This window comes from Lissotriton vulgaris, chromosome 7, assembly GCF_964263255.1.
Source record: "Lissotriton vulgaris chromosome 7, aLisVul1.2, whole genome shotgun sequence".
Taxonomy (NCBI): Eukaryota; Metazoa; Chordata; class Amphibia; order Caudata; family Salamandridae; genus Lissotriton; species Lissotriton vulgaris.
The window spans coordinates 1,683,431,967-1,683,459,761 of record NC_141695.1 but is presented as its reverse complement, the minus strand read 5'-3'; the positions used below and the strand labels follow the sequence as shown (position 1 = coordinate 1,683,459,761).

At 47.5% G+C, this 27,795-nt stretch overlaps 1 protein-coding gene across 1 annotated transcript in view; it reads left to right on the top strand.

Annotated features, from left to right (window-relative positions):
* Positions 1 to 27,795, top strand: part of LKAAEAR1 (LKAAEAR motif containing 1) — a 96,103-nt gene that overhangs the window by 25,967 nt on the left and 42,341 nt on the right. Inside the window, exon 2 of the mRNA XM_086929063.1 lies at positions 11,054 to 11,176. Coding sequence (XP_086785189.1) covers positions 11,054 to 11,176 — 123 coding nt within the window. The remainder of the gene's footprint in view (positions 1 to 11,053; positions 11,177 to 27,795) is intronic.

The window sequence follows — 27,795 nt, the reverse complement described above, 5'->3', positions numbered from 1 at the left end:
GCGATAGACAAGTGTTACCCTGCCTTGCCATTGAATACTGCTAAGACAGAAGAGGACCCTGAAAAGGATCCCCTGTTGTCTTACTTATTGAGATCACCTCCACCGTATGCGCAGGGTACTACAGCTCCACCTCTGCCGAATGTTGTGTTACCGGTTGCTGGACAGCCTGGTATACCTGCCCCTGTTCTCCAGAATCAAGCTCCTGCACTCCCTGTGGTTAACAATGTTCCTCCGGCACCCCCTTTTCCAGGGTTGCCAGCTCCTCTGCCTCTACCTGCTCCGCTTATACCTGTTGTTTCACAAATTACTTTGCCTGCTACTCCTACTCTTGCTGTTTCTTCTGTCCCAACTACTACTCTGCTTCAAACTTCCTCAAGCTATATGACTCCGCTTTCTGTTCGTCGGAGAATCACTGAATCTGTCTCTAACATTCTATCTCCCTTTTACAAAACTCTGATTAGGAGTCCCGCCTCTGGATCTGTTCAGAGACGTAGTCAGCTTCCTAGTGTTGAGGAACGAGGAATATTAGATTCTACAGCTCTTTGATGGATTTCGAAAGTTGGAAGGTATGAAGTACGAGATGTATTAGATACATTTATGCAATGGAATGAACCGACACAACGCTATGTGTTTGATGTTATGTGTTCACTTTTACGTGAGGAATGGGAGGAGAACGATTCTGAACAAGTTCCGGATGAATTAATTCATGTTCAACAAAAATTTGCTGCAGGTATGATAGTCGATCAAGAGATAAAAGAAGCAATGGAATTGATTTTAGGTTTCAGGTTTGATCCTTCCCTCCGTTCACCAAGGGACTTAGAGAAAGGTAGCGCAAATAAAGGTCGTCAATATCCTATGAGGGAGGTTCCGCCAATATGGCGCGAAGCCGTTCAAGCTGATGCAGTGCGTGGTATTGCGGCCGCTCCAGCGCAATTCCAAAGAGTGTGGATACACATTCCGTGGAAGCGAGCTGAAGTGTTAGCAGTAAAGCAGGCCTTGCCAGATCCGCGTAAAAATCCCGCTGGATATTACAAAGAGCTGACTCAGACGGTTCAAGCTTGTGTAATGAATTTAGCGGACATTGACATGTTATTTGGCAATGTAGTACCGCAACCAATCTGGACTAAAATTTGCAGAGAAAATCATCCAGTTGCTCTAGGTGGTGATTGGCCGGCTATAATAGCGGCAGATGGTCAACAAATTGGTGGTTCTAAACCCGAACCTCTAATTGCTAATTTGCCTGGTAGGATAATCGATTTAATGAAAACTCTGATGCCAGCATTGCGCGTTAACTGGGACAAATTGTCCGCATGCCGGCAGAAGAAAGACGAAAGCGTTTCCGACTTTTTCACTAGATTTGAGGAAACTTTCGTAGATCACAGTGGTCAGGATATGAGCACGGAAGGAGGTCAGAGATTATTTGTTGATAAATTTGTGCACAATTTGCTACCAGAGCTTAGTAATAAATTAAAAGATTCTGAAAGTGCGTGGGCTGTCTCTACGACTGCGCAAATACTTGCGACTGCCCAGTACTACGAAAATAGGGATAAAGAAGAGAAAGAAAATCAGAAAAGAAAACAAAAGATTTAAAAACTAAAGTCCTTTTACAGCAGGCATATCCCCCCCGCACGAATCAGACAAACTCACAGCAAGGGCCATACCAGAGGACCGATTACGGTTCTCAGAGACCGCAATACCAGTGGAATCAATGTGCTTATTGCAAAAAGGAAGGTCATTACAAGAATGAGTGTCCAGTGCTAGCACAAAATAATAATGCTGCAGCTCAGAGAAGTCGTGGTGGTTTTTCCCAACCTTCTAGAGGTCGAGGACGAGGTGCTATGCCTCCACAAATGAATGATCGCCCTTCTAATTATTTTGATCAGCGAAATGGACAATCTGTACAGCCAACTAGATCTCAACAGTATCACGTTGAGGATTATTGTGAAGTTAGTGAGGAATTTCAGCAAAATGAGTACTAGGACAGCCATGGACAAAGAGAGGGAGTAGTATCAGTTCCAGTAGATCAGAGTGGGCCTTATGTCGCAGTAGCTACATCAGGTGTAGTCGAACCATTTCTGTTGGATACTGGTGCAGCAAAAAGTTCTATCATACATGCAAAACTCCCTGGCGCACCTTTGTCCGGCTTAACAAATGTTTCAGTAGGTTTTTCAGGCGCCCCTGTTCACAACCCTGTTTCTGGTCCTTTGTCTATTTCTGTTGGGCCTTGTCAATTGAAAGCACCTTTGATTTTGACGACCGGTTGTAATGAAAATCTGCTTGGTTTAGACTTGTTAAAACGCCTGTATGCGACATTGTACTGTTCTCCGTCAGGAGTACAACTTACATTAGGTAAGAGAATCATCTCCCCGATGTACTTGTCAATGGATGCGCTCCCACTGGAGCTGCGTTCTCTCCCTGATACTCTTTGGGCGACTGGTCCTAACGATGTAGGTCTTTTGGAAATTCCTCCTTATGTAGTAACTTTGAAAGCAAATGTCAAATTCCCACGAATATTTGTCAAAAAGAGGGGATATTGATCAATAGATCAACGGACACTAATTACCACTCAAGGGGGTGGAAGGTCCAGTCACAGCATGTGCCCATATCTAGTACAAGTAATTCAACAAGAGGAGTGCTGAACTGTTCCTAAAAGAAGGGGAAAGTTAGGTAAAGCTGGCGTGACCGAAGGTGTGAGTATTGCACCTTTGGGCATCCATTTTGTTGGATGTATTTGCCTCACACACCCAAAAGGGTGGCATGCTTCATCATTGGCGGTTGCTCCTCGTCGGGGAGGCAGTGCAATCCCCGACGGGCTCACCTCAAAGAGGGGCTCTTTGGCGGAGATCTTTTGTATCCAACTGCCTTGTAGTGAAGTGCGGGTGTGTGGGCGGGATAGCAGGCTTGCCTGGTGTAGTGATTAAAATGCAGCAGGGGGTGCCGGAAACCACTTTATTCTGGAGGTCTCCCTACTACAATTAAAACCGTGAAAATGGCTCGCTAGGTGTCACCACGTTAGGTAGAGTGACCCTAGAAGAGCCTTGAAGAACAGTTGGTCAACATGTTTCTCGTAATTGGGTAAATCATCTTTTAGGAACAGTTCAGCACTCCTCTTGTTGAAATTCCCACGAATCCCACAGTATAAGATCTCTAGTGAAGGCGAACGTGCGCTCTTATTGATAGTGCAAGATTTGATTCAAAAAGACGTAATAGAAGAAACTAGGGGAAATGTCTGTAACAGTCCTGTACTGCCAATTCTAAAACGCACTGACCCTTCAAAACCTCCAGTCTACAGATTTGTAATTGACCTTAGAGAAGTTAACAAAATTGTGGTTCCACAGTTTCCTGTGGTTCCAGACATTACTGCATTATTAACGTTGATTCCTGCCTCAGCCACATGGTTTTCCGTGATCGACTTGAAGAATGCCTTTTTCAGCATTCCGATAGCTGAAGAAAGCAGAGACATTTTCGGATTCTCTCTAGGAAGCCGAAGCTTCAGGTTTAAACGTGCTCCACAAGGCTATTGTGAAAGCCCATCCATTTACAGTCAGGCATTAAAAAGTCAGTTAGATTCTTTTGTACTTCCTCCTGGTTCTGCCTTGGTGCAATATGTAGATGATCTTCTAGTGGCTGCCGATGACAAGGAAACTTGCAAAGCAGCTACAATTTCTCTACTGCATCATTTGTCTGATTTAAATCACAAGGTGTCACCTTCCAAAATGCAATATTGTTGTCAAGAAGTGACCTACCTAGGTCATCTCTTGTCAAAGGAGGGAAGAAGGTTGACCCCAGAGAGAATAAAAGCAATTACGCAAATGAATGTTCCTAACACACAGAGAGAAGTGCGTGCTTTTTTAGGTATCACCTCATACTGTAGGCAATGGATCCCAAATTTTTCGCTTTTGGCAAAACCATTGGTGGCCTTGACTGGGAAAGGTGTTCCGAGTCCGGTACCATGGTCTGCCGAATGTCAGCAGAGCTTTTCTGAGTTACGAAATGCACTGTGTTCAGCTCCGGTGTTGGGAACACCTGACTACAGTAAGCCATTTACACTCTATGTTCACGAGAGAGAAGGTTGTGCATTGAGTGTTCTGACGCAACGATTTGGTGATAAACAACGCCCTTGTGCGTATTTCTCATCAACATTAGATCCGGTAGCCAGAGCGTTGCCAAGTTGCTTGAGAGCTACAGCAGCAGCTGCAGTGTCCATTCGACAATCTGCTGGTTTGGTTATGAACAACATGCTAGTGGTCATGGTTCCACATGCCGTGGATACACTCATGAACCGAACAAAGACACAGCATCTTACCAGTGCTAGATTATCAGGCTATGAGTTGACACTGTTAGCAAGTCATATTCAGATTAAAAGATGCAATGTATTGAATCCAGCAACACTGTTGCCGACTAGTCAGGAGTCGAGTGATTCTGAACCACATGACTGTTGTTTTAGAACTGAGGAGGAGACAAAAGGACGGATTGATCTTAAAGACACTCCGTTGTCAGACCCAGATGGCACGTTGTATGTTGACGGGTCTTGTTTTAAATTGGAGAATGGTGATGTAACAGCTGCCAACGCAGTAACAACTTTGAGTACGATTGTGGAGACTGCAAGAGTGAGTCAGAATTCTGCCCAAGCTGCAGAATTAATTGCATTGACTAGAGCGTGTGTTTTAGCTAAGGGAAAGAGAGTGAATGTGTTCACAGATAGTCAGTACGCGTTCGGCGTAGCGCATAGTTTTGGTCGATTGTGGAAGGAAAGAGGTTTTATTACGTCTCATGGGACTAAGATCCAGCATGGTCAGCTAGTCAATGACTTGTTGGAAGCTCTAACCTTACCAATAGAAGTTGCGATTGTGAAGTGCAGTGCTCATCGAGCAATCACGGATGATGTTGGTCGTGGAAATGCTTTTGCTGACAAGACAGCTAAACAGACAGCTAGGAATACGATGAGTGGGATGTATGTGGCAACGTCTGCAAGGTGGGTTGCTGAATCGGGAATGTGTGAGGACACAGTAGAAAGTGTGAAAGTGATTCAGGATGAAGCGACTGAAGAGGAAAAGCTTGCATGGAAAGAGAAAACGGGTAAATTGGACTAGAGTGGATGTTGGATCGATTTGTCGGAACAGCAGCGTTGGATGTTGCCTGATGCGTATGTGCTTGCGGTGGTAACGATGGCGCATGGAGCAGCGCACATCAGTTCTAAAGGGATTTGTAAGATGTTGGCTCCAGTCTGGAAGAATGATGGAATTAGTAAATGTGCAGAAAGAGTGGTGAGAAACTGCCTGATATGCCTGATGCATAATCCTGGCAAGGGAACCCCCACACCTACTGGTCACTTCGCTCCTCCTTCCTGCCCCTTTGAAGTGATTTAGTTGGATTTCATTCACATGGATCGATGTAACAACCTTAAATATGTCCTAGTGGTAGTCTGTGCTTTCTCAAGATGGATTGAAGCATATCCACTAAAAGATAATACTGCCTTGTCCACTGCCAAAATCCTCCTAAAAGAATACTTCCCCAGGTATGGTATGCCACGGATTGTATGGTCGGATAATGGGAGTGAATTCGTAGGGAAAGTTATGCAGAGTGTGTGTACGGGCCTAGGGATAAGGCAGAAATTTCACAGTGCGAATCACCCTCAGTCAGCTGGTTTGGTTGAAGGGTACAATGGTACCCTCAAGCTGAAACTAGCCAAGATACAAGCCTCCACGGGCTTGTCTTGGCCAGACGCACTACCTTTGGCCCTGTTATCTACAAGAGCGACTGTGCATTCCCGAGTAGGGCTCAGCCCCTACGAGATTGTGTTCGGTCGCCCTGCTAATATTTGGGGGGTACCAAGACCTAAGGAGTTTAAACAGCTGGAATACCCAATGCTAATTGATTACCTTTTTGACTTGACTGCTAAATTGAGTCTCATTCACCAACAGGTTTTCGATGAATTGCCAAAGCCTCCGGAAAGTCCAGGTCATCAGCTGAAACCCGGTGACTACATCGTCATCAGAAATTTTGGACGGACAAGGAACCTCGAACCCAAATTCGTGGGTCCCTTCCAAGTGCTGTTGGCAACAAGGACTGCTGTACGTGTGGCTGGACGGAAAAACTGGGTCCACGCGGCCCATACTAAGCGTGTACCCCTTCCACTTCCTTATGACAACTGGGTTAGGCAAGGAATTGGTGCCTCTGATACAGAACCTGTTCCTAGATACATTCCTTTCAGTGATGCAGAACTGATAACTGATTCACCGAACTCTGACTGTCCTTCGGAAGCTGCTTCTTTGATCACTGACGAGAACACTGCATCAAGCGAACACTTGTCCTCTGTGAACTCGAACATTGTTACTCCTGCTGAGAACAGACTATTCCCGGATCAAACTACGCCAGGAAAACTGAGATACAACCTTCGATCTCATTCCAAGGACAAATAAAGCAGGAAACTGCCTATTTTTATATTTTGCTCTGATATATTGCCTCCAGCCAGGAAGCTTGCTGAAAATTTTGTATTTCCCTGTGTATTTTTTGTTGTTCTTATTGCCTTGCCGTCTGGGTCGCCGTAGGGTCGTGGCTTTGTGCCTAGTTGAATCTGCGGGGGCCAGACACAGGGTCGGTCTTTCTGTTAGTTCTGGGAACTCCCAGGGCTGATAGAGGCATTTTCAACTACGTACATATCATCAGTGGTCGCGAGCGGTTGTAGAAGATGGAGCTTCCTGAGCTGCACCGAGAGAATGTAATTTATGTTCGCAGAAACAGATTATCCAAAATTCTACATAACAAATGTTTTCTGATGCAATGTGCTATTACGTTTTTGATTATTTTAATAACGTTGGTGGGTGGAATAGTCTTTGGGATTTACTTAATTTTTGCACCAATAATGACTACAGTACCTCCTCCTGACCTTGTTACTCCTACTGTTGCTTCTTTTCATTCCTTTCATTCATTCCCCGAACATGAGCAAGCTCGACGCTCAGAATTCATAAATAACACTTTTGTACAACTCTTGCATCAACACCAACTGGTAGTTAACACAACAGACTGCTGGGTATGTGGTTTGATACCACACACCATGGATAAAGGCATTCCCTATCTGGTCTTGCCTTTCAGCTATAATGGATCATTTCGGGCCTTTCAGACTATATTTGTTTATGCCCTCGAGACCTATCCCCCGCGTCCTCCACGTTCCACCAAGTATAACTCCGCTAATAAAGCCTTGATCAAGGGTATCATTGACATGATTAAAGACGTCAATAACACCCCATCTTATCCTAAGGATGAGCTACGGGTTTATCTGAGTTGGAATTCTACGGAGTATAGCATTAGTGTGGGTGAAAGCAAGCGTAAGAGCTCCACTCCAGTTTGGGTCGTACCTCACCGAGGTCAAGTCTGTTTGCAAGGTAATGGGAGAAATCCAAGAGCTCGGCTGGGGAAGAGTGACTGTGTTGAAACTTACATATATCCACCAAACTCTTCCCCTGCCTTTCCTAACTGCTAAGGGTACCTACTTCATCTGTCGATAGGGCATATACATGGTTGCCTGCTGACTTATCAGGTTCATGCTATATTGCTCGACTGTTGCCTCCGACATACACTGCTTCCCCAGATTACCACAAGACCAGAGTAGCAAGAGGTGTTTTCAGCAAAGAAGATACCGCTGGTCAGGAAGCCGAGGACTTTTTCAAAGGTTTCCTTCCGTTCTGGGGGCCTATGGCCAATAGTAGAAATCTACGTCAGCTAACACGGGTAGTTGAGTCTACTATTACAGAAACTGCTGGTGCCCTTAGTAATTTAACAGCTGAGCTCCAGGCGGATCGTCTCATGACGTTACAGAACCGTATGGTTCTTGATGTAATACTTCCAGATCGAATGATCCAATCGAGCTGCTGTGTTTATATCCCCAATAATGCTCCGACAGTGTATGAAGCAATCTCTAAGCTACACAAGATTTCCGACTCTATTCACGTAGACAAGGGAAATTGGTCATTAATGGAATGGCTTGGGACTCTACTATCAGCATGGGGATGGAAGGTTCTGATGGTCGTTGGTATTATCTTAGTGTTCCTATTCTCGTGCTGCCTCATTATCCAATGTGGTCCTGCTTTGTGTAGCCTCTGTGCTGCAACCTGTTTTAGAAAACCGCCTGTGTTTGGAGACAAAGTGCAAGAAAGGATAATGCTGCAACAACATATCACTGACCTAATGAACATCGAGATAGACTCTGACATAGACTGAGTAATTGCCTATGTAAGGGCAAAAGGAGGGTCTGAGGTTCCGTGACGATTCGAACCCGTGTTTTCGACATTGTCGTAAATCCATAATCTCGGTACCAGTGAACCGTAAATGATCCATATAGTACATCCTGGTGTTTTCGCTATGCTACGAGCAAGAGCACTCCTGTTACGAGCACATTTCCGGTGCACCGATGGCATCCATTTTAGATTATGGCATCCATCTTGTATTCTTGCCCTCACATAGTCAATGGACACACAGTGACCTCTGATCACCTCATTTCACTTAAGGACACGTAGGCTTTGGCCGGCGATTCACCTTGCTAGTGACACGTGCACCTTAGGACAGAAACGCTGTGGCCGCATGACTCGGCAAAAGCTGCCTCCTCTGCCTGAGGCCAGTCCTGCTATACTGGTTCCCGTGCTCGTTGGCCTGATCATGATTAGGCGGCCGAAGTTGGTAGCCTTGCCCATTTACAACCCACGAACATCTCTTATCCTGCTTTTCTATCTTCTGCACCTGGCTCTGCTCCTTTCCTTCTGGGCCTTTATTAGGGGGAGGTAACGAAATTTACGATGAGGCGGTCCGGCTCTTGAATGAAAAGATGACATGGGATTATGATCGAACAGTGGGAACCTCTCATTCGTAATGTTTTGACATCAGAAAATTGTTGACGATCCCTGTTTAACGCCAAATATTTATTGTTTAGGACATAAAGTTTAAGAGACGTACTAGTATGTGGGGAATGTTGCCCCCAGCTAAAAAATTTGTATTTAAGGAGCAACCAACTAAGTGCAAATCGAACAGGCTCCTAGAATCTGCCTGTGTGTAGTTTCTGTGACTTCTGTGTCCCTGCAGTAATAAACCTTTGGTCTTTGACGCCACCATCGAGAAGCCCGTGTTTCTGTTTATTTGTGCACCGAGACAGGTAGAACTCAGGGGTCTTCGGGTGTTGTCCCTGACACCTCTGGACCTAAATAAAAGTCCAGAACTCCAGTAGGAGCGTGGCTGGGTCCTGGGAAGGCGCACCTCAGTCTCACGCTGTGACGCAGCACACTTTTAATTGCGTGCGCACGTCATGGCAAATTCAATCAGGCCAGGGCAGGCATTGGTTACCAGCTCTGCCCACCCCGGAGAACACTCAAACGACGAGCCTCAGAGGCCCCGGCCGGGCCCACACTCCAGTTATAAGAGGCTCGGCTGGGGCCCCTGCCTGCGCAGAAAAAGTTGTGCCCTATTTTATTAATGAAGAGTGGGTGAGCCTCTGAGGCCCGTCCGAGTGTGCGTACGGCACGCACCTTTTAATTAAGGATTCGTGAGCCTCTGAGGCCCGGGCGACGGGCCGGGGGGCCCCCTGGTGCATGCCTTGCGCATCATGATCTAATTTATTAAAATGCCGGGGGAGTGCTGTGCGCACTGCGCACCATTCAATCAATGATGAAGTGAGGGCCCCCTGGAGCGTGGGGGCCCCTGGAGCGCGGGGCCCCCCCCCGCAATGCGTGGGCTGCGGGGGCCTGTGTTACGCCCCTGGATATATATATATCTTCAAGGTACGTAGATGTGGAGTTAAGAATAGTAAATCTATACTTACTTATGTGCACTTACCTTCTTGATATTTTGGTCCTCAATATTTTTGACGTGATAGTCTATCCACGCAATATTTTTGGTTCCAATAATCTGTCAGTGTTCCAAGCTTACTTCCAGTGTCACAGAGACTCGGACCCACATCTGGGCATACCTTTTGCTCGCAGTGCAAAAAATCACCAAACACAACTATTGGATGTTCTACTTTAAATATTCTTAACCACTTGTGATCGCTTAAACCACAAGTGGGTGAAAAACAGTAGTCATTACAGTCCAGTTTTTTAACCCTCTATGCCACTCTAGACCAAGACCAGTCATATGCAAATCAGCCTTGGCCCCGCTCCAGTAAGAACAATCCAGCCTGAACTTCCAGCGCAGGTTCCTTCAGAATGGGAACATAAGCACACAAGACCTGTTTAAGCCTACTTGTGCCTTTATCAGTGAGGTATGGTTTGCGTCCTGTGGCTTCCTTGTATTCCGGTCTTGAAGGGTCCTGGCCTGGCACTTCAGCCCGGAGTGTTCCCATTGGACCAGGACCACCAATTGATTTGAAGGGCTCTGTCTAGAGTGGTGTAGTCCTGTAAAACAGTGGACTGGAATGTGACTGAACAATCTCCGGGGGTTGAGATTAATGCAAGCATTTCTTGCATTACCTTGTTGTTTGTTTCAGAAGACACTCTAACCGCAATGGGTACGCCTAGATCTAGGTCTTGTGCTCACTGTGCCACAGGACTCAAACTGTACCTTACTGACAAGACCTAAGAAGGTCAAAACTGCTACAAAATGTTGGCAATAACTGGTAAGAGTGAGGAAACTTGACTAATTCCCCATTATAGTCAAGTTTTGGTTCAATACCATCTAACACTCTAAAGCATACAAGGTCAGCCAAAAATATATAGGCCATCTCAGTACCGAATGTAAAACTCTGTACTGAGGTTTATGCTGAAAATTTTTCATCAAAGCTAAGAGATCCATATCAGCCAGTACACAGCAGCTGCCTTTATTAATTTCGGATATGAGAATATCGGTAATCAACACCAGAACAAGCAAGAACATCATGGCTCACTGGAATCGAAATCTGTATGAGTTTCTTGATATTCACTAAAAAGCTAAAGCTTTTTGTAGTATCCTATTTTGCAGTATCCAAGGGGATTCTATAACACTGCAACAAGATATCAAGAATATATACACCTGTTACATGACCTACAGTCTAATTTGCTGACTTGATTCTATTATTGTCTTTTTAATTCAGTCTCAAGAAATAAGCCACCTGATTGCAAGCCAGCCCACGGCCAGGGACTCGGTCAGATTGCAGGTCTTTCTTCCACCACAACAAAACATACGATACCCCCCAGATCCCCTAGCACGTGTAGAGGTAAGTTTCTACTGTTCCAGTATTTTTACATTTGTTTTGCTAGAACTGTATGAGGCAGTAGCCTGTTTCAGGGTTAAGAGAGAGACATAGGAGTTATAAGTAAGTGATGCATTACAGAAGGGTGAAACAGGAATAAAATATTGACAGAGGCTCAATGAAAAAGTCCTCTTTAATTAGATTTACTCTTGAAATGGTACTTGGCCATTACAACACAGTTGTCCAGATGTGTTTCTTGCACCACACCATTTCAGATGTGGCTCAGATTTATACGTTTTTTGTTCAACACAGCGGAGCAACTAAAGTTGCTGCGCTGCGTTGTGCAGCAAAGGAGATAAAGCAGTACAGAGACATATTTACTAACAAGCATTGGCAAAGCCAATATGTCTCACCTATGCAAGAGCTATTGGCTTTGCCAGTGTATTTTAGCCATGTTGTATTCCAGCGTGGATGCTGTTCACCATGGCTAACAGTTAGTGGCATAAAGGAAAGTGGTGTGGAGTGTCCTAGAGTGGAATGGCAAAGAGTAGAGGGGAGTGGCAGGGGAGTGGCAGAGAGTGTCATTAACTGCAATGGCACAGTGTGTAGTCGCGTACACTGGAGTGGCATACAGTAGATGGGACCAGTGTAGAGTGCATTGGCATACAGTGTTACAGTATAGTGGCATAAAGTGCAGGGGCATTCAATTCACTGTCGTAGAATGCAGTGGCATATATTACAGTGGTGCATAGTAGAGTGGATTAGAGTGGAGTGCCACAGAGTAGAGGGGAGCAGAGTAGAGTGACGTAAAGTGCAGTGGCATAGAGTAGATTGGCACAGAGTGCAGTGGCATAGAGTGGAGTAGCACATAGTGCAGTGGCATACAGTAGATTGTTTCAGAGTAGATTGAAGTGGCGTAGAGTGGAGTGGTGCAGGGTAGAGTGCAGTTGCGTTGTGTGATATACAGTGTAATGGCCTAGAGTAAAGTGATGTAGACAGTGGCATAGAGTACAGTGATGCAGAGTAGATTAGCTGGTGTACAGTAGATTGGCGTAGAGTGCAGGGGCAGAGAGTTGAGTGTTACTGGGTAAAGTGCCTTTGCGTTGCATCTATTGGCATAGATTGCAGTGGCCTAAAGTGCAGTGTTGCAGAGTGGCATAGAGTACAGTGGTGTAGAGTGGAGTTCTGCAGAGTGGATTGGTGTGGCCTAGACTGGAGTGGTGTAGAGTGCAGTGGTGTAGAGTATAGTGGTGAAGAGTGCATTGGCATAGAGTAAAGTGATACAGGGTAGATTAGAGAGGTATAGCGTGAAGTGGCACGGAGTGCAGTGGCATTGAGTGGGCTGGTGCAGAGTGCAGTGGCGTGGTGTAAAATGGAGTGGTGCAGAGTAGAGTACAGTGATGTGGAGTAGAGTTTATTGGTGTAGAGTGGAGTATGCATTGTTTGAAAGCGCACGGCCAGCACAGACCACAAACTTTAAATTGAAATTACCATTGCATTTGCACAGAGATACAATTTTACTAATAAAACAACACAGTGTACAAACGAAAATGTGTGCACATTGCATAACCTAGTGTAATGATTTAGTTTTGATCATATTAAAGAATTTCAGACAAACAGAATGGTGCTAGGTATTTTGGCGCACACATCAAAATCTATGTGGTCAGTAGTTATGCCTAAAAGTCCGTATTTTATTTGTCTATGTGTGTATGGTGCTCTGGTGGAAGAAGGGAAACATTTTCCGAGTTGAATTCAAAAATATCTCCGAGCACTCAATAATAGATCATATGTCGAAGTCGTGGTATCAACTGTTCTTATTTTGCAGTATCCAATTCTAATCCTCACTCTCGGACTTTCCACTTGCCCAATGGCGAACACGTGTTTCGTCTAAGCTGTTTATTGTGAGAGCACACTTTCTCGGGGCTCATTCACAAAGTATACGGGCATGGTCATCATGTTCAGGATATCTAGTAAATCCAATAGAATCAAATCCCAGTATTCTAGAATATATACCAAATAAGGGTATGAGACAAGATCAAAATCTCCTTGGGGAGTAGTCCCATCGTGTATTGAGTCACTGTCATTCTGATACCTCATACCCTTATCAGGTTTATATTCTAGAATACTGAGATATTTACGCTGTGATATAGAGCTAATCTATTTGCTATAATTACCAGATTCAATTCAATTGGATTTGCTAGATATCCTGAATATGAAGACCATGCCCGTATACTTTGTGAATGAGCCTTGAGGAAGTTTGCTATCACAATAAACAGCTTTGACGAAACATGTGTTGGCAATTAGGCAAGTGGAAAGTCCAAATGTGAGGAATAGAATGGGATACTGCAATAAAAGAACAGCTGATACCACTACATCGACATATGATCTATTATTGAGTGCTTGGAGATTCGTTTTCATATTAAAGAATTTGTTTCCAACACACTTCAGAAATAACAGTTTGCTTCATTTGTGCTCCTAATTCTGATATATTCTGAAATACTTACACAGTTCATTTAAATGTTGTCTTGTACTAGAAAAAAAACTCCTTCCTACCTGCAGTATCCAGCAAGATTGTCACATAAATCCTCTCACTTTAAAGTCAAAGAAATAAAAGTAAACAAGCGCCCTCAGAAGACAGCTCCTGACATTTTTTCAGTCTTTGAGTGCACAGGAAATGTGACAAGATAAGAACAAGATTTAAAGGCCTGTTTACAGGAAGGGAGATCATGGAGAATACTTTAAACACGGTTTAGGTAATGGGAGGGACAAAATGAACGTTGCAAGCCTTGAGCAAATAAAGCCAGCCAATAGAAAGCCCAATAATTTGAGTTACAAACCACAAAGCCAATGGTGATCAATGGGTGGAATGCATTACTAGGTCAAATTCCTGAAAATCCCCAAGATTTCTTTAGCAAACTAGACAGAGGCGCTGTCTGGTACACTGTGGCCTAAAAATGACCTGCTGCTGCTCTCTTTGCCTGCATTGGTTCACAAACAAGCTACCCAGGACTATGCACAACCTTTCCACCACGGCGAAGAGTTTTTTTATGATGTCTAGCATATGGTTTGTACTGGAAGCCTACCTTTGAAGTACAAAATCCTGTGCCAGACATTGAAAGTGTGCTGTTCAGTGCAGCACACATGCAATGTTTGTAATGTTTGGAGAAATAAAAATATTTTTCAAAGTTAGTGCCTGCCTCAAGGATGCTTTATTTTTTCAAGCAAAGCCTAGTCTGACTAACTTAGTAGTTCAGGCTTAGCATTAAAAACTATGGGTGTAGGGGGCGTGGTCTTGCCAGTGATGCGGTAAGACATCTCGCTGGGGAGCTCCGGTACTACGCCACCATTAGAAGCTATTTGAGCAGAGCTGGGGTGCTGAACCTGACCCCCCGAGAGTGGATGCTGTTCGCGGCGGTCAGAGGCACCTGTTGAGCAGCAGACCTTTGACCCGCAGAGATTCCCTGGGCGGGCGACGAAGAGGTCGGAGGCCCAGAGGCGAGGGCTGCAATCTTGAGTATACTCCACCGGTGCCCGCGCATCAACTTGCCAGCCCCTGGAGCACCCTGTGACCTTGGATCGAGGAGCAACGCCGCGTCTGGAGGAGGCGGGGAGGTGGCAGCGGAGGCCGGGCTGGTGACAACCTGGGGGCCCCGGCGGCGGTGGAGCCCGCACCATCCGTCCCGCGCTTGGTGAGTCCCTGTGGCGCCTAACTGTGGCCTGCGGAGCGGGGAAGCCGCGTGGTGAAGGCCCGGCTCTAGCTTTCGGAGGCGACCCCCTGGGGACAGTGAGCCCCCCTGGCCCGGAATAGTGGTGAGCTGCACAGAGCGGTGGTGGCGGGACCCCTGCTCGTTGGTGGCTGGAGAGGGCTGCGACGGGCGAACTGGCGGCTTGGCGGCCCGCGTCTGGGCTGCTGGAAGACACTCTGCGTCTGCCCTGCTGAGCCCTGAGAGAGGAGTATCGGCGGCGGGGTCCCCGACTACAGGGATTGCAGACCCTCTCTTCCAGATCCATTGGACCCCGCGGCAGAGCCCTGAGGGGTTCCAGGTGAGCGGCGAGGCTGGCCGCGCGCTCCCACGGCCACTTTGTATTCCCCCATTGGGCAGCCTGGGGGCACCGGACTCTGTACGCGGCTGCCCCTGAAGTCCTGTGCCGTATTGGAGGCCTCTGTCCTCATCTTTTGCACTGCTTGGGAGGCCCGGAACGTTCCTGCGGGCGGCTGCTACTACTTGGCTGCAGGGTGACGACGGGGAGGAGAACCCCGCAATAGAGGTGCCGCCCGCCATTTTGAGACTGGCGTGCAGGGCGACCTGAAGCCAGGGGGCGTGCGGCACCGTTGCTGAGGCAGCCTGCGCCCTACTCCGCCTGGCCAGACGAGAGGAGAGTAAGTGGACATTGCCCTCTGGGACTTGCGCGGCGGAGTCTGGGAGCAGCCTGTGAAGGGTGAAGTGAGCCAAGCGCAACCCCCGATTCTGACCATCATCCCGGCCAAGTGGCCTGAGGACACTGGCTTCCTCGCGCTGCTGCACCTGGGGGGCTTATGTCACCTGTGTTACCTGCGGTGCCCCTGCCTCTGGGCGTCAGGGGAAGGGACACATTACAAAGGGTGTGCGCAGTGCCGCTTTGAGGCTGCTCGGCGAGGTGGACTGGGGACACTGGACAGCTTGATCTCTCACAGTAGGGGAGAGACTCCGAGGCGCGGCTGACCGGTGCAGGGCACTGACTAGTTGGAACTGGGTTTCTGGGTTCTAGGGAGCTTTTAGATTACCTGTTGCTGGGGGAAGTCAGGGTGGCTCTGGTAACTCGTTTTGGGGGGCTAGGCACCTCAGAGGAGGCCACTTGAATCCATTGGCCCGGGGCGGTGGGCCCCCAGCGTCTGCAACACTCTGCCCATAGGCCCAGTTGTGGTAATCCTCTTCACCTATATATCGGAACAGGCACGCATGGACCACGCGGCCTGGTGGCCCGCGGGTAACTCTTGGCCTAGCAATGACACGTTCTAAGGGGGGTGTTACAAAGGAGTCTGAATGCTGAAGTAGAGTGAAGTTAGATTTATTATAACAGCCCCACACAGTGGTGGTGCGTAGGTAAACGGAACATCAATGATGACAGTTGGTGATAACGTTATCAGCTGGGGAAGGAATGGAATGTCAGGGAACCAATGGGAAGGGGAGAACTCAGGGAAGGTTCACGCGCAGGGGAAAGGAAGGTACCATGCGCAGGGGTGCAGGGGGGTGGCATGGGTAAGATACAACACATCTTCCTCTCTTTAGAGTTTAGGAAACAGCGCCACGGGATTCAGTGGCAATAAGCAGGTGGGTGCATAAACAGTTGGGTAGTTAGTCACACACATAATCATCTAAACGTTTGGGTCTACGGATGGTTCTACCAAACCTTCCAGAGACCGCGGGCAAGTGTGGTGCACATTCGGTGTCCGAATGAGAGTCAAGGTCAGATCTGCCGAACCTACCACCGAATCTGTGACCATCAGATGCAACTTCAGAATCCGAATGAGGGTCATCCTGGCAACTCCGATTACAAGTCGAAGTGCTGGGATTGACACCTGCAGACCGATCTGTCGATTGACCATCATCAGAGTCAGAGTCAGGTTGGAGGTCACGTGTGCTGTTGTTTCTAGACCTATTATTTTCATCCACACTGAATCTATCGACATCTACCCACAAATCATTGCTAATGGTAACATGCTGCTGATGAGCTTGGGCCTTGTCACTAGGATGATAGTTCGCCAGTCTGCTCATGTGCCAGACTTTCCCATCACTGAGTCTTGCCGCATTGTTAAACAGTTCGACAATGTGAAGCAGGGCGGTAAATCTGCTTTCTCCTTTCTTTACTTTTTTCTCCAAACGAACTTTCACAAGGTCGCCAACCTTGAATGAATGATCTTTTGCGCTGTGTCTAGAATCATACCATTCCTTGTAGTACTTCTGTGCCTTGATGATGTTATTCCTTATGTTTTCAGGTGACCATTCAATTTGTTTGGATTCAGACATCCACCCCAGATCAATGCTCATGGGCTGTCTGCTTCTCATGAGAATGAATGGTGCTGTGCGTGTGCTTGCACAAGGAGCAATCCTGAATGCCCAGATAAGTTTGTATATTTCCTCTTCCCAGTTTAAGTTTGCATTTCTGGATAGTTGTATATGTCCTTTCAAGACACGGTTGAAACGTTCAGTGAGGCCATTTCCTTCTGGATGATAAATTGAGGTGGTGTGGTGGGTGATACAGTTTCTAGCAAGGAATGACTTGAATGCCTCAGAACAGAATTGCCGGCCATTATCGGTGAGGACGGATTTGGGTAAACCTTCACTGAGAAAGAGCTTGTCCAGGAAGTCTATACATTTGGAGCTGTCAATTTCCTCTACGATCTTAATTTCTGGCCACTTGGAGAAGTGATCTATTGCCACCAAGATGTACTTGATTTCTCCATTATGTCCTTCTATGGGCCCCACAATGTCCAAACCCAATTTCTCCCAAGCCATTTGCGGGGGTTGAATCGGAGAGAGACTGACTTTTGAAGTTCTGAGAGTTTTGTCCGAGTCACAGCATTCTATACAGTTCCTGACCTGGACCTCGATTTGCTTGTCAATACCCGGCCACCAATAACTTGCCCTGACTCGTTGCTTAGTTTTGGTGATGCCAAGGTGGCCAACGTGACACAAACTTAAGATTTTGTCTCTGAACGTGGCAGGGGCTATGGCTTTACCCATTCTGTACAACACGCCGTTTTCCAAACTGAGTTCATTTCTAGTTTCCCAGTACACCTTGACATTGTCCTGCAGGTTGCGCTTATCTGGCCATGCGGAGTTGATGAATTGGCATACCATTTGCAGAGTGGAGTCGCGCGACATGTGTTGACCCCATTCTCCCGCTGATATTCCATCCAGGTCAGTGTTGAAGAGCAGAGCTACCTTCTCCTCGTCTTCTTGAGCGATCATGCTTTCCGTGTGAGGCAGAGGTAGTCTGCTGAGGAAATCCGCGATCTTGTTTTTCACCCCTGGCCAATATTCAGCCGAGTAGTTGTAATCCAACAACTTGATCGACATTTTGCTGAGTCTTGGTGAAGCATTTTGTAGACCAGAGGCAGTCAGTATCTTGATTAACGGTTTGTGGTCTGTGCGGAGATGGATTTTGTAACCCCACACATATGCTCTGAAGTAATTGAGCGCCCATGAACAAGCCAGCATTTCGCGCTCAATGACAGAGTACTTTTTCTCCGCAGAGGTGAGCGACCTGGAGGCAAAGGCTACGACCCATTCTTGGTTAGATGAGTCCTTCTGTGCCAGCACACCTCCAATACCTTTGTTGCTTGCATCTGTAGTTAGGTAGATATCCGCTTTGGGGTCAAAACCTTTGAGGAAAGGCGCCTCGCTGATTTCCTTTTTGATGGTAACGAAGGTGTTCTGACAGTCCGGTGACCAGACAAATTTGGTTTTGTTTTTCAGTAATTGTCTTATGCTGTAGGTTTTTTCAGAGAAATTCCTTATGAATTTGGAGTAATACTCCGTCAAGCCGAGAAAGGCTCTTACATCCTCTTTGCTTGAGGGACATGGGGCATTCAGGATGGCATCCACCAAACCTTGTTTGGGTTTGATCCCTTCTCGGCTGATGGTGTGTCCAAGGTAAACCACTTTGTCCTGTGAGATTTTACATTTGTCTAATTCTACAGTTAAACCATGCATTTTCAGTTTGCAAAACACTTGTCTAAGGCGTGTGTCATGTTCCGATTGGTTGCTGCCCATGACCAGGATATCATCTTGGAAAAACCTGATACCATCAACATCTTCCAGAATGGATGTCATGACCCTTTGGAAAAGTGCTGCGGCAGAGGCCAAGCCAAATGGTACCCTTGTAAACCGATAGCAACCAAAGGGTGTGATAAAGGTTGTGAATTTCTTACTGTCCGCATGCAAAGGGATCTGGTGGTATGCGGATTTCAGGTCAATAATGGAGAATACACACATATCATTGGTGGCACTGAACATTTCACATATGCGTGGTAGAGGATATTGATCAACAATAATGTTCTTATTGAGGTCCCTGAGATCGATGCAGAGTCTGATTTTCCCGTTGGGACGTTTCACAACTACCAAGGGGGAAACCCACTCTGCCGATTCCACAACTTCTATAATGCCATCCTTGACAAGTCTGTTTAGTTCAGTTTGAACATCACTTCTCACTGACACTGGTAAATGTCTTACCTTGTGAATGCAAGGAACAGCAGAGTCCTTGAGCTCAATTTTGTGTTCGAAACTGTTGAGAAGACCAACTTTACCTGAGAACACTTCGGGGAAGTCTTTTTGTATTGTCAATTTACAGGAATCATTTATGGACAAGACGGGATCTTCACTATTGGGATCAAGCATGATGCCTAGATCAGCTTGGTCACTCCAGCCAAGGACAGAGGGGCCTTTTTTTGCAACATAAAGTCGGCAAATTGCTTTCCGGTTTTTAAATTCAAATTCCAGATCACGTGTTCCTAGGAATTCTATGTTGTTTCCCGTGTAGCTTCTAGCGATAACCTTGGGCTTTTCGAGAGTTGAGCCAATTTTATCCGTGAATTGTTTCCAAACATTTTCATTGATAATCGTGAAGGGAGAACCAGAGTCTGCCATCAGATTGACTGTCACGCCTCCCAAATTGACATCACACATGGGTTTTTTTTTCTTTGTCGGCGTGAGTTCTAACACATCATATTCAATAGAAAAAACATAGCTGACATTGTCGGAGTCAGAATACTCTGAATCGTCTTCGGTTGAATCACTCTCTTCATGAATTTGTCGTACCTGTTTGCTTTGTTTGTACATTTTTCTGTTGCAAACCTTAGCGATGTGACCAGTCATTCCACATGACAAGCATTTTTGATGTAGAGCTGGACACCTTTTGGAATCGGCTAGATGGGTAGGGGACCCACAGCGATAACATTTAAGTTCAGGAAAATCATTTTCTCTGGTATTAATGCGTCTATCACTGCTCTGCTTCGATCTGCTAGGTTCACTTCTTTTGTAATGCTCATGACTCATATCTTTTCTGTTTCCTTTTTGTTTGAATTTACTTGCATTGGAGGACCTAATAGCTTTTATTTCCGCTGGTTCATCAATTACCGCTTTGGCACATCTGCCAGTAAGTTCAGCTTTCTTGACAAGGGCAACAACCTCCTTCAAGGAAGCCTCGCCATTGACCCAAAGTTTATCTTGGATGTTGGGGTTGCTCGCGTGCATAATTATTTGATCACGCACAAACTCTTCCTGCAGTGCTCCGAATCTGCAGGTCAAGGCCAAGTTGTTCAGAGCAGCTACATAATCCTCGACGCTTTCATCTTTTCCTTGCTTCCTTCTTGAGAATTTGTATCGATCAACAGCAACACACACAATGGGCGAGAAGTGATCGTCCAGATCATCTAGGGCATGTTGGTAAACATCATCACCTGTTCTTACCTTCTTCTCAATGTTATTGTAGGTTTTAACTCCACCAGGGCCCAAGCAGTACAAAAGTACTTTTTTCTTCTTTACAGCAGTGAAGTCCTCATCCTCAACTGTCTCAATGTAATTAACAAAATACTCTTTCCACTCTTTCCAAGGCATGCAAGGTGCACCTTTAAGAGGTAGAAATGCCTGAGGTTGCGAAAGATTCAAGGAACTGAGAGCACACATGACGGTAGATAAATTATAGGCTTAAGATTCACACTGCGAAGATTCCAATGTCACTTTGTACACAATAGTTGTGAAGGGTAAACCTGTAGTTTTCAATCAATAAGATTAGGCTTAAGTGCGTGCTTGCTCTGTTATTTGTGATACTTTTTTTGATAAACACGTGCTTGCTCAGTTATTTGTGACACTTTTCTTTTTTTATAAGCACATCTCGCAAAGTCAAACGAAATCGGAGCTTGGGCCAGGCTCGAACACTGACTTGAAGGAAACGAACTAATTCAAATGAAGTATTTTTTTTTTTTAAATGGCCCCCAGCGCTGCGTTCCAGTGACGTCACGCGTCACCAGGCATGCGCAGAAGCGTGGAATCACAGGCGCGAAAGCAGCTGACAGGAAATTCCGTTTCGAATGCGCAGCATAAGCGCATACGCCACCCACAGGAATCGAAGTGCGCCAAGGAAACTTCAGCCAGGGAAGGGCGTCGAGGACGTTCAGAAGGCACACACGAAGGGGAGTCCCACAAGTGCAGCAGCGCTCCTACCTCCGTGTGGTGCAGCAGCCGGTCGTTGTGAGATGCTCAAATCTCGAAAGGACACACACGGCCACTTCACCCTCGACAGCTATGCGGTCCACGTCTTCGTTACCTATGAAGAGAGGGCACCGGAATTCCCCAGGTGAGAAGGATTTCTCCCATGAACTGAAAGATTACCAATTACAGCAAAGTGAATGTCCATCAGCTGTACCACGGTGTGAGGCTGTAGTTCCGCTGAAAACCTCGTCGCCACTGTTACAAAGGAGTCTGAATGCTGAAGTAGAGTGAAGTTAGATTTATTATAACAGCCCCACACAGTGGTGGTGCGTAGGTAAACGGAACATCAATGATGACAGTTGGTGATAACGTTATCAGCTGGGGAAGGAATGGAATGTCAGGGAACCAATGGGAAGGGGAGAACTCAGGGAAGGTTCACGCGCAGGGGAAAGGAAGGTACCATGCGCAGGGGTGCAGGGGGGTGGCATGGGTAAGATACAACAGGGGGTAAGGCGGATCCGGCTGCCACCTCCAGAGACAACACTGTGGTGGCGATGTGGGACCAAACCGGAGCTTCGGCCCCCAGTGCAGTGTCGCCCCCGGCAGACGGAGGTTCCCCAGGCGTTTATGACATCCTTCTTGTCCGGTCTTAAATCGGAGATTGGCGCCCTGCGCACTGAGGCACATTCGTGTGTGAGAGAGCTTCGACAGGAGGTGACGGACCTGGGAGACCGTGTTGACGGACTAGAAAAAACGGTGGATGCCCGCACAGAGGATCAGGAACTTTTGTGGAAACGCCTTGCAACTCTGGATGAACAGCATATTGAGCTCCAAGTAAAACAGGAAGATTTGGAGAACAGGAGTCGCCGGAACAACCTTCGTATCCGGGGGGGTTCCTCTGAGTGCGGAGGGAGCTGATATCATGACCTACGTGGCGCGACTCCTTCATGAGATATGGGGGATCAAGATGCTTCTCCACCGACTTTGGATAGAGCTCACAGGGTCCCTTTACCCACGGGGAGGCCGGGTCTCCTTACTGACATCTTAACAAGAGTCCATTTCTTCACTGAAAAGGAAGCTATCTTCAAGGCGGCCCGCGCTAAGCCGGATCTTTGTCACGATGGACATAAGATCCAAATCTTTCAGGTCTTGGCGCCCAACACCCTGAAGCGACGTTGCGACCTGTGACAGAGAAGTTTCGAGATATGGGCATTTCGTATCAATGGGGGCACCCATTTGCCGGACAAGCGTCACTGCCCTCGAGAGTGATGTCTCTTCAGTGCACTCTACTGAATATTTTCCTTGGATTCTTTCCAATAAAGACTTCTTCAAATTTGATCCATATTTGATTTATTTTCTGTTAAGCATTAATTTGCACATTATTACTTCATAATGTTTTCAAGACGTAAAACTTTCTTCCGCCCAATGCATTTCGAGCATTCGCCCTTGGTCAGGGGACTTAATCCTGTAAAGTAATCTGGTGTAACACACTTTCAGTTCATATGTCTATGGCTTAACGCAACTATATCATCATGCTCGTGCTCGTGTTAGTTACATGGAACACGCGTTGGATGACTGCGGGCAGTTTGCTAGTGGGACTGTGCCAGGGGTAAAGCATGCCGAAGGAAAAAGGTGAAAAAGCGTAGTATGGGTTGAAAAAACGGGTGCAATGTAATCATGCCGTTTACAAACTTGAGAAAGTGAGTTGGGCAACGTGCAATTTCGTGGGTCATGGTAAAACGTCTTCGTATTGAGTGATCTTGTGTGCTCTCGACTGACCTACAATCGGTACGGTGGCTTACGTTCCAACCAGTATAACTTTTCTGAACGACCTTTAACGAAAAGTGTGAAACCATAATAAGTATTCTACAATATATGCGTGCAGTGCTCGATTCGATAATGGGATAAGTTGCGGTGCTTTAGCTTACTGGGTGAATAACTGTAGACAAAATCTCGTGCTTTGTTATGGCCGGCTGTCTTCCGTGAGTGACTGCCACCAGAGTCAAGTGTGTTAATAGGTTAGGTGTGATCATGTGACTCCTCCATATGCAAGGCCTTCTGTGATAGGCGAGTGCCGCGCTACCATGGTGTCCGGCCGACGAGCCGACGCTTTTTAAAAAAAAAGTAGAGTGAACGAATAGAGGGATGATTTATCCCTTGCATTTGAGTTAGATGAACATGCAATGGTGCACGTCAGCAGGGGATGTGCTGAAAGGGGGGAATAGTTGATTCCATGTGTACAAACAATACTGATTGCGCTGGTTAATACAAAAATGAAAAACGATAAATCACAATGGCGGAGTGTGCAGATACCTCGTTTTGACGATCATGCTGAAATTAAATTAAATTAAAGTTCATGCGGGGAACAGTCCACCTAGATAGTTAAATTATAGATAACAACTGAATTCTAAGCGTTCATTGAGCCCCTTGGGCTGTACTGCAGACAAACGGTGTATCCAATGTAATTCTCGTCTCGTCTGGGCATTGTCTCTTCCTGGCAAGATTGGTACCATTTCTAGGATGCAGTATCTCAATTGGCTGGGGGTGTGGTTCCGTTCCTGGAAGTGGGTGGCTACTGTCGATTTAGTAGATTTTAGACAAATGTTACTCTCTGCCAATGGGAGTCCAAACGCCGGGTGGTGTGAACCTACAGGGAGGCGGCCCAAATACTTTGCATCCTGACATCTCCGCCAACCAGCCCTTTGCGACCTCGTCGCCAGGAACGCGTGCCTGCCAAGTCATCCTGGACTACTGTGTCGTGCCCCCGGAGCTCGCCGCTAATAGATGAGCAGTCTGCCTCCTAGGCCAAGCAGGACATTATTGCCCACATACGATTCCCTTGAGGGGGACAAGGGAGATCTTAGCTCGCACCCTCCGACCCCATGATGGACTGCACGCCCGTAACCACTGGAATGAGAAGCATTCCTCGAGATGCATCCTCACTCTCGGGACTGCTGGTCGTATGCCGCCTCGACCTGCACCCTGGCTCCTTCCTTTTGGGGTGGGGGACGCCGGGACTCTTCTACACGACGGATTCAAGGTCGACTGCACCCCTATCCCAGCTGATTCCTGAGGGAGTGACATCCCTGGGCTTATATGAACCCTATGGTGTAGGATGCTCGGTGACGGGAACAGATGGACTTGGCACGGTTGGCCACTATTGGTTCACTGCTTCTCTCTTCTATACCTCTCTTCTCTTTGCTTTTCATTGCTTCCTATTTCTTTCTCTCTCCCCTTCTTAGTGTGCGTGGGGTTGGGGGATATGCAACAGCGGCGCCTAGCGTGGGGTAGGGTGGGGGACCTTCCCTGCGGGTATATGCTGCTGAAGGGATGGGAGGGCGAGGCGTGGGTGAGACCTGACTGGATCACACTATGACAGCTAACTTGCCCCGGCCCTTAAAAGTTTTAATGCTTAATGTCAAGGGCCTGAACTCCCCAAATAAGCGGCGCCAGACGTGGCGTTATCTCCTGCAACAGAGCCCAGACATCATATTTTTGCAGGAAACCCACCTTTTGCAGGCTGATATAGGACGCATGGCGCACTCTAGACATCCCCTCCAATTTTAGGCTGCGGCAGACACTAAGACAGCAGGTGTAGCAATATTGTGCAGGTCTGACATAAGGGGGGGGAGGCCAAACCCTTCAGGAGCGGGGATGGGCGCTTTCTTAGAGTGAGTGTGGGGATTGGACGGCGCATCTTCACTCTGTGTAATGTGTATGCACCCAACCAGATGCAGGATCGGTATCTCCAGACACTCCTGAAAGAACACGTCCCGCAAGAGGACCCTTTGCTGATCCTGAGGGGGGATTTTAACTTCGTCTGGGACCCGAAAACGGACCGTAGTGATGTTTTGTTCAGTGGAGCTGGGGCCATGCTGGGGCTGTTTGATGTGTGGCGCTATCATTCCCTGTGGTTGAGGGACTCGTTTTACTCTCACGCCCATCGCTCGTACTCCTGGATTGATTATTTATTTATCTCCCACGCTCTACTGCGCGACATGTTGGGAGCCTCCATGTCTGATATTTCGCTATCAAGTCATGTGCATGTCGAGTTGCTCCTGCAGGACCCGGCCGCTTGCTCTACTCGTGAAACAAAGTGGTGCATGCCGCCAGGTGTCCTCCGAGACTGGGCGGATATAGAAAGTATTAGAACTGCCATTGATTCCTACTTCAATATTAACGATCTACTGGAGACGCCTTTCCCTGTGGTGTGGGACGCCTTCAAGGCAACAATACGAGGCCATATAACCACTCTTTCGATTGCAAGGGCGCGCGAGGCTCGGTCTTTAGAAGATAGCCTGGCAAAGGCCATAAAGCTACAGGAACAAAGGGACCAGGGCAACATCTCACTGGCGTCCAGGAGGCGGCTTGCTAACCTTAGAGGGCAGCTTCGGCTTTTGAGCACTAACAGAGCGGAAAAATCTCTGCTGGCCTTGAAGCAAAAGTACCATGAGGGAGGGGACAAGGTGGCCAAACTGCTAGCGAGGAGACTGCGGGCGCGTGCGGCCAAGGCTCATATAGCGAATGTCCAGCTCCCAGACGGGACGAGGGCCACCTTGGAGAGGGACAAACGCGAGGTGTTCCGGGCCTATTATTCTGCACTGTATAAGGAGGAGCCGCCATCCCCAGATGTAGTGGCGGACGTTCTGAGTAAATATACAGGGACGGCGCTGCACCCGCACCAAGCAGAGACCCTGGAAGGCCCCGTCACCCAAGAAGAGGTAACAGCAGGTATGAGCGATCTTCCCCTTGGGAAGACTCCGGGACCGGATGGTCTGCCCTTATCCTTCTATCGTATGTTCCAGTCACAGCTTTGGCCTTATCTTTTAAGACTGTATAACTCATTTACTGACACAGAGAGACCATCCCAGGATATTGGTATGGCGGAGATAGCATTGATCTTGAAGCCAGGGAAGGATCCCGCGCAGTGTGCGTCGTACCGCCCCATTGCCCTACTAAACACTGACTTCAAAATCTACACCAAACTCTTGGCAAAGCGTCTGGACCCCTATATGCTGGCCTGGTGGATCCGGACCAGGTTGGCTTTATTCGCAATCGGCAGGGAGCGGACAATGTGCGCAAACATACACATCTAGTGGGAAAGGCGCATCACTGGGGGTTTCAGGCCTGCCTTCTATCGCTAGATGCAGAGAAGGCGTTCGACCGGGGGGATTGGACCTTCCTGCGTCCGGTTCTCTGTAAGGTTGGGTTAGGCCGGAGCATGATCGCTCGAATCATGGCGCCATATCTTGCCCCACAGGCTAGGATTCGGATCAATGGATAGCTCACGGAGCCGTTCACCATTCATAGGGGTACTGGGCAAGGGTGCCCCCTCTCGCCTTTATTATTTCCCCTAGTGGTGGAACCACTGGCAGAGATGATTCGTCAGGCGCCCGATATACATGGCATACCCATGAGGGGACGTGCGAATAAGGTGGCGTTGTTCGCGGATGATTTTATCCTCACCCTAATATGCCCCAGGAGTCCTTCCCTGCCCTCCATACAGTGCTGTGCCTTTTTGAATGGGCCTCCGGCCTCAAAATTAATCACAGCAAGTCCTGGGCTCTCAATCTTACCATTCCGAAGGAGGAGATCCCCCTTCTGGAGAGCCTAGCGCCATACCACTGGGCTTCCCAGTCCATTCGCTACCTTTGCCTTCAAGTGGCTCCCTCTCTTGACACGTGGACACAAGCCAATTGGCGGGACTGTCGCAGGTCGGTGCACGAGGACTTGCAGGGGTGGCGGCCCCTGGTGCTGTTGTGGCTGGGCAGGCTCAACGACGTCAAGATATCGGTCCTCCCCAAAATCTTATATCTCTTTCAATGCCTCCCCACGCCCATTCCGCTACATTATATACGAAGCCTCCAGCGCAACCTCACAAACTTTATTTGGGGCGGGATGCGACCCCGGTTTTTACAGAAGCTTCTGATGGCGCCGAGAGATAGGGGGGGACTGGCATGTCCCAACCTAGTGGATTATTACTGGGTCTTGTGTCTCCGGTTTGTGGTGGAATGGGGGGTAACAGAGAGTGAGAAGGGATGGCTGCACATGGACCGGGCAGTGGCAGGGCGCACCATCTAGGACCTTGTCTGGCATCATCGGGATGCGCGTCATAAGAGAGCCTATGTTGTGATACCCACAAGGACGTTCCTGGACATATGAGATAAAGTAGCTGTGCGCAGAGGCCTCACAACATTTCCTTTGCCGCATACCCCGATAGAGGGAAATCCATCCTTCCCACCAGCATATCGCACATGGGCCTTTGCCAAATGGACACGAGAGGACTGCAGGGTGATTACAGACCTATTCGAGGAGGGTGTGCTTAAATCCTTTGCTCAATGTAGGGAAGAATTCCGAGTCCCATTGACGGCAGGGCTACAATATGCCCAGTTGAGACATTGGGTGTCTGAGGAAGGAATGCATCAGGCCTTCAACCCCTTTGAGCGCCTA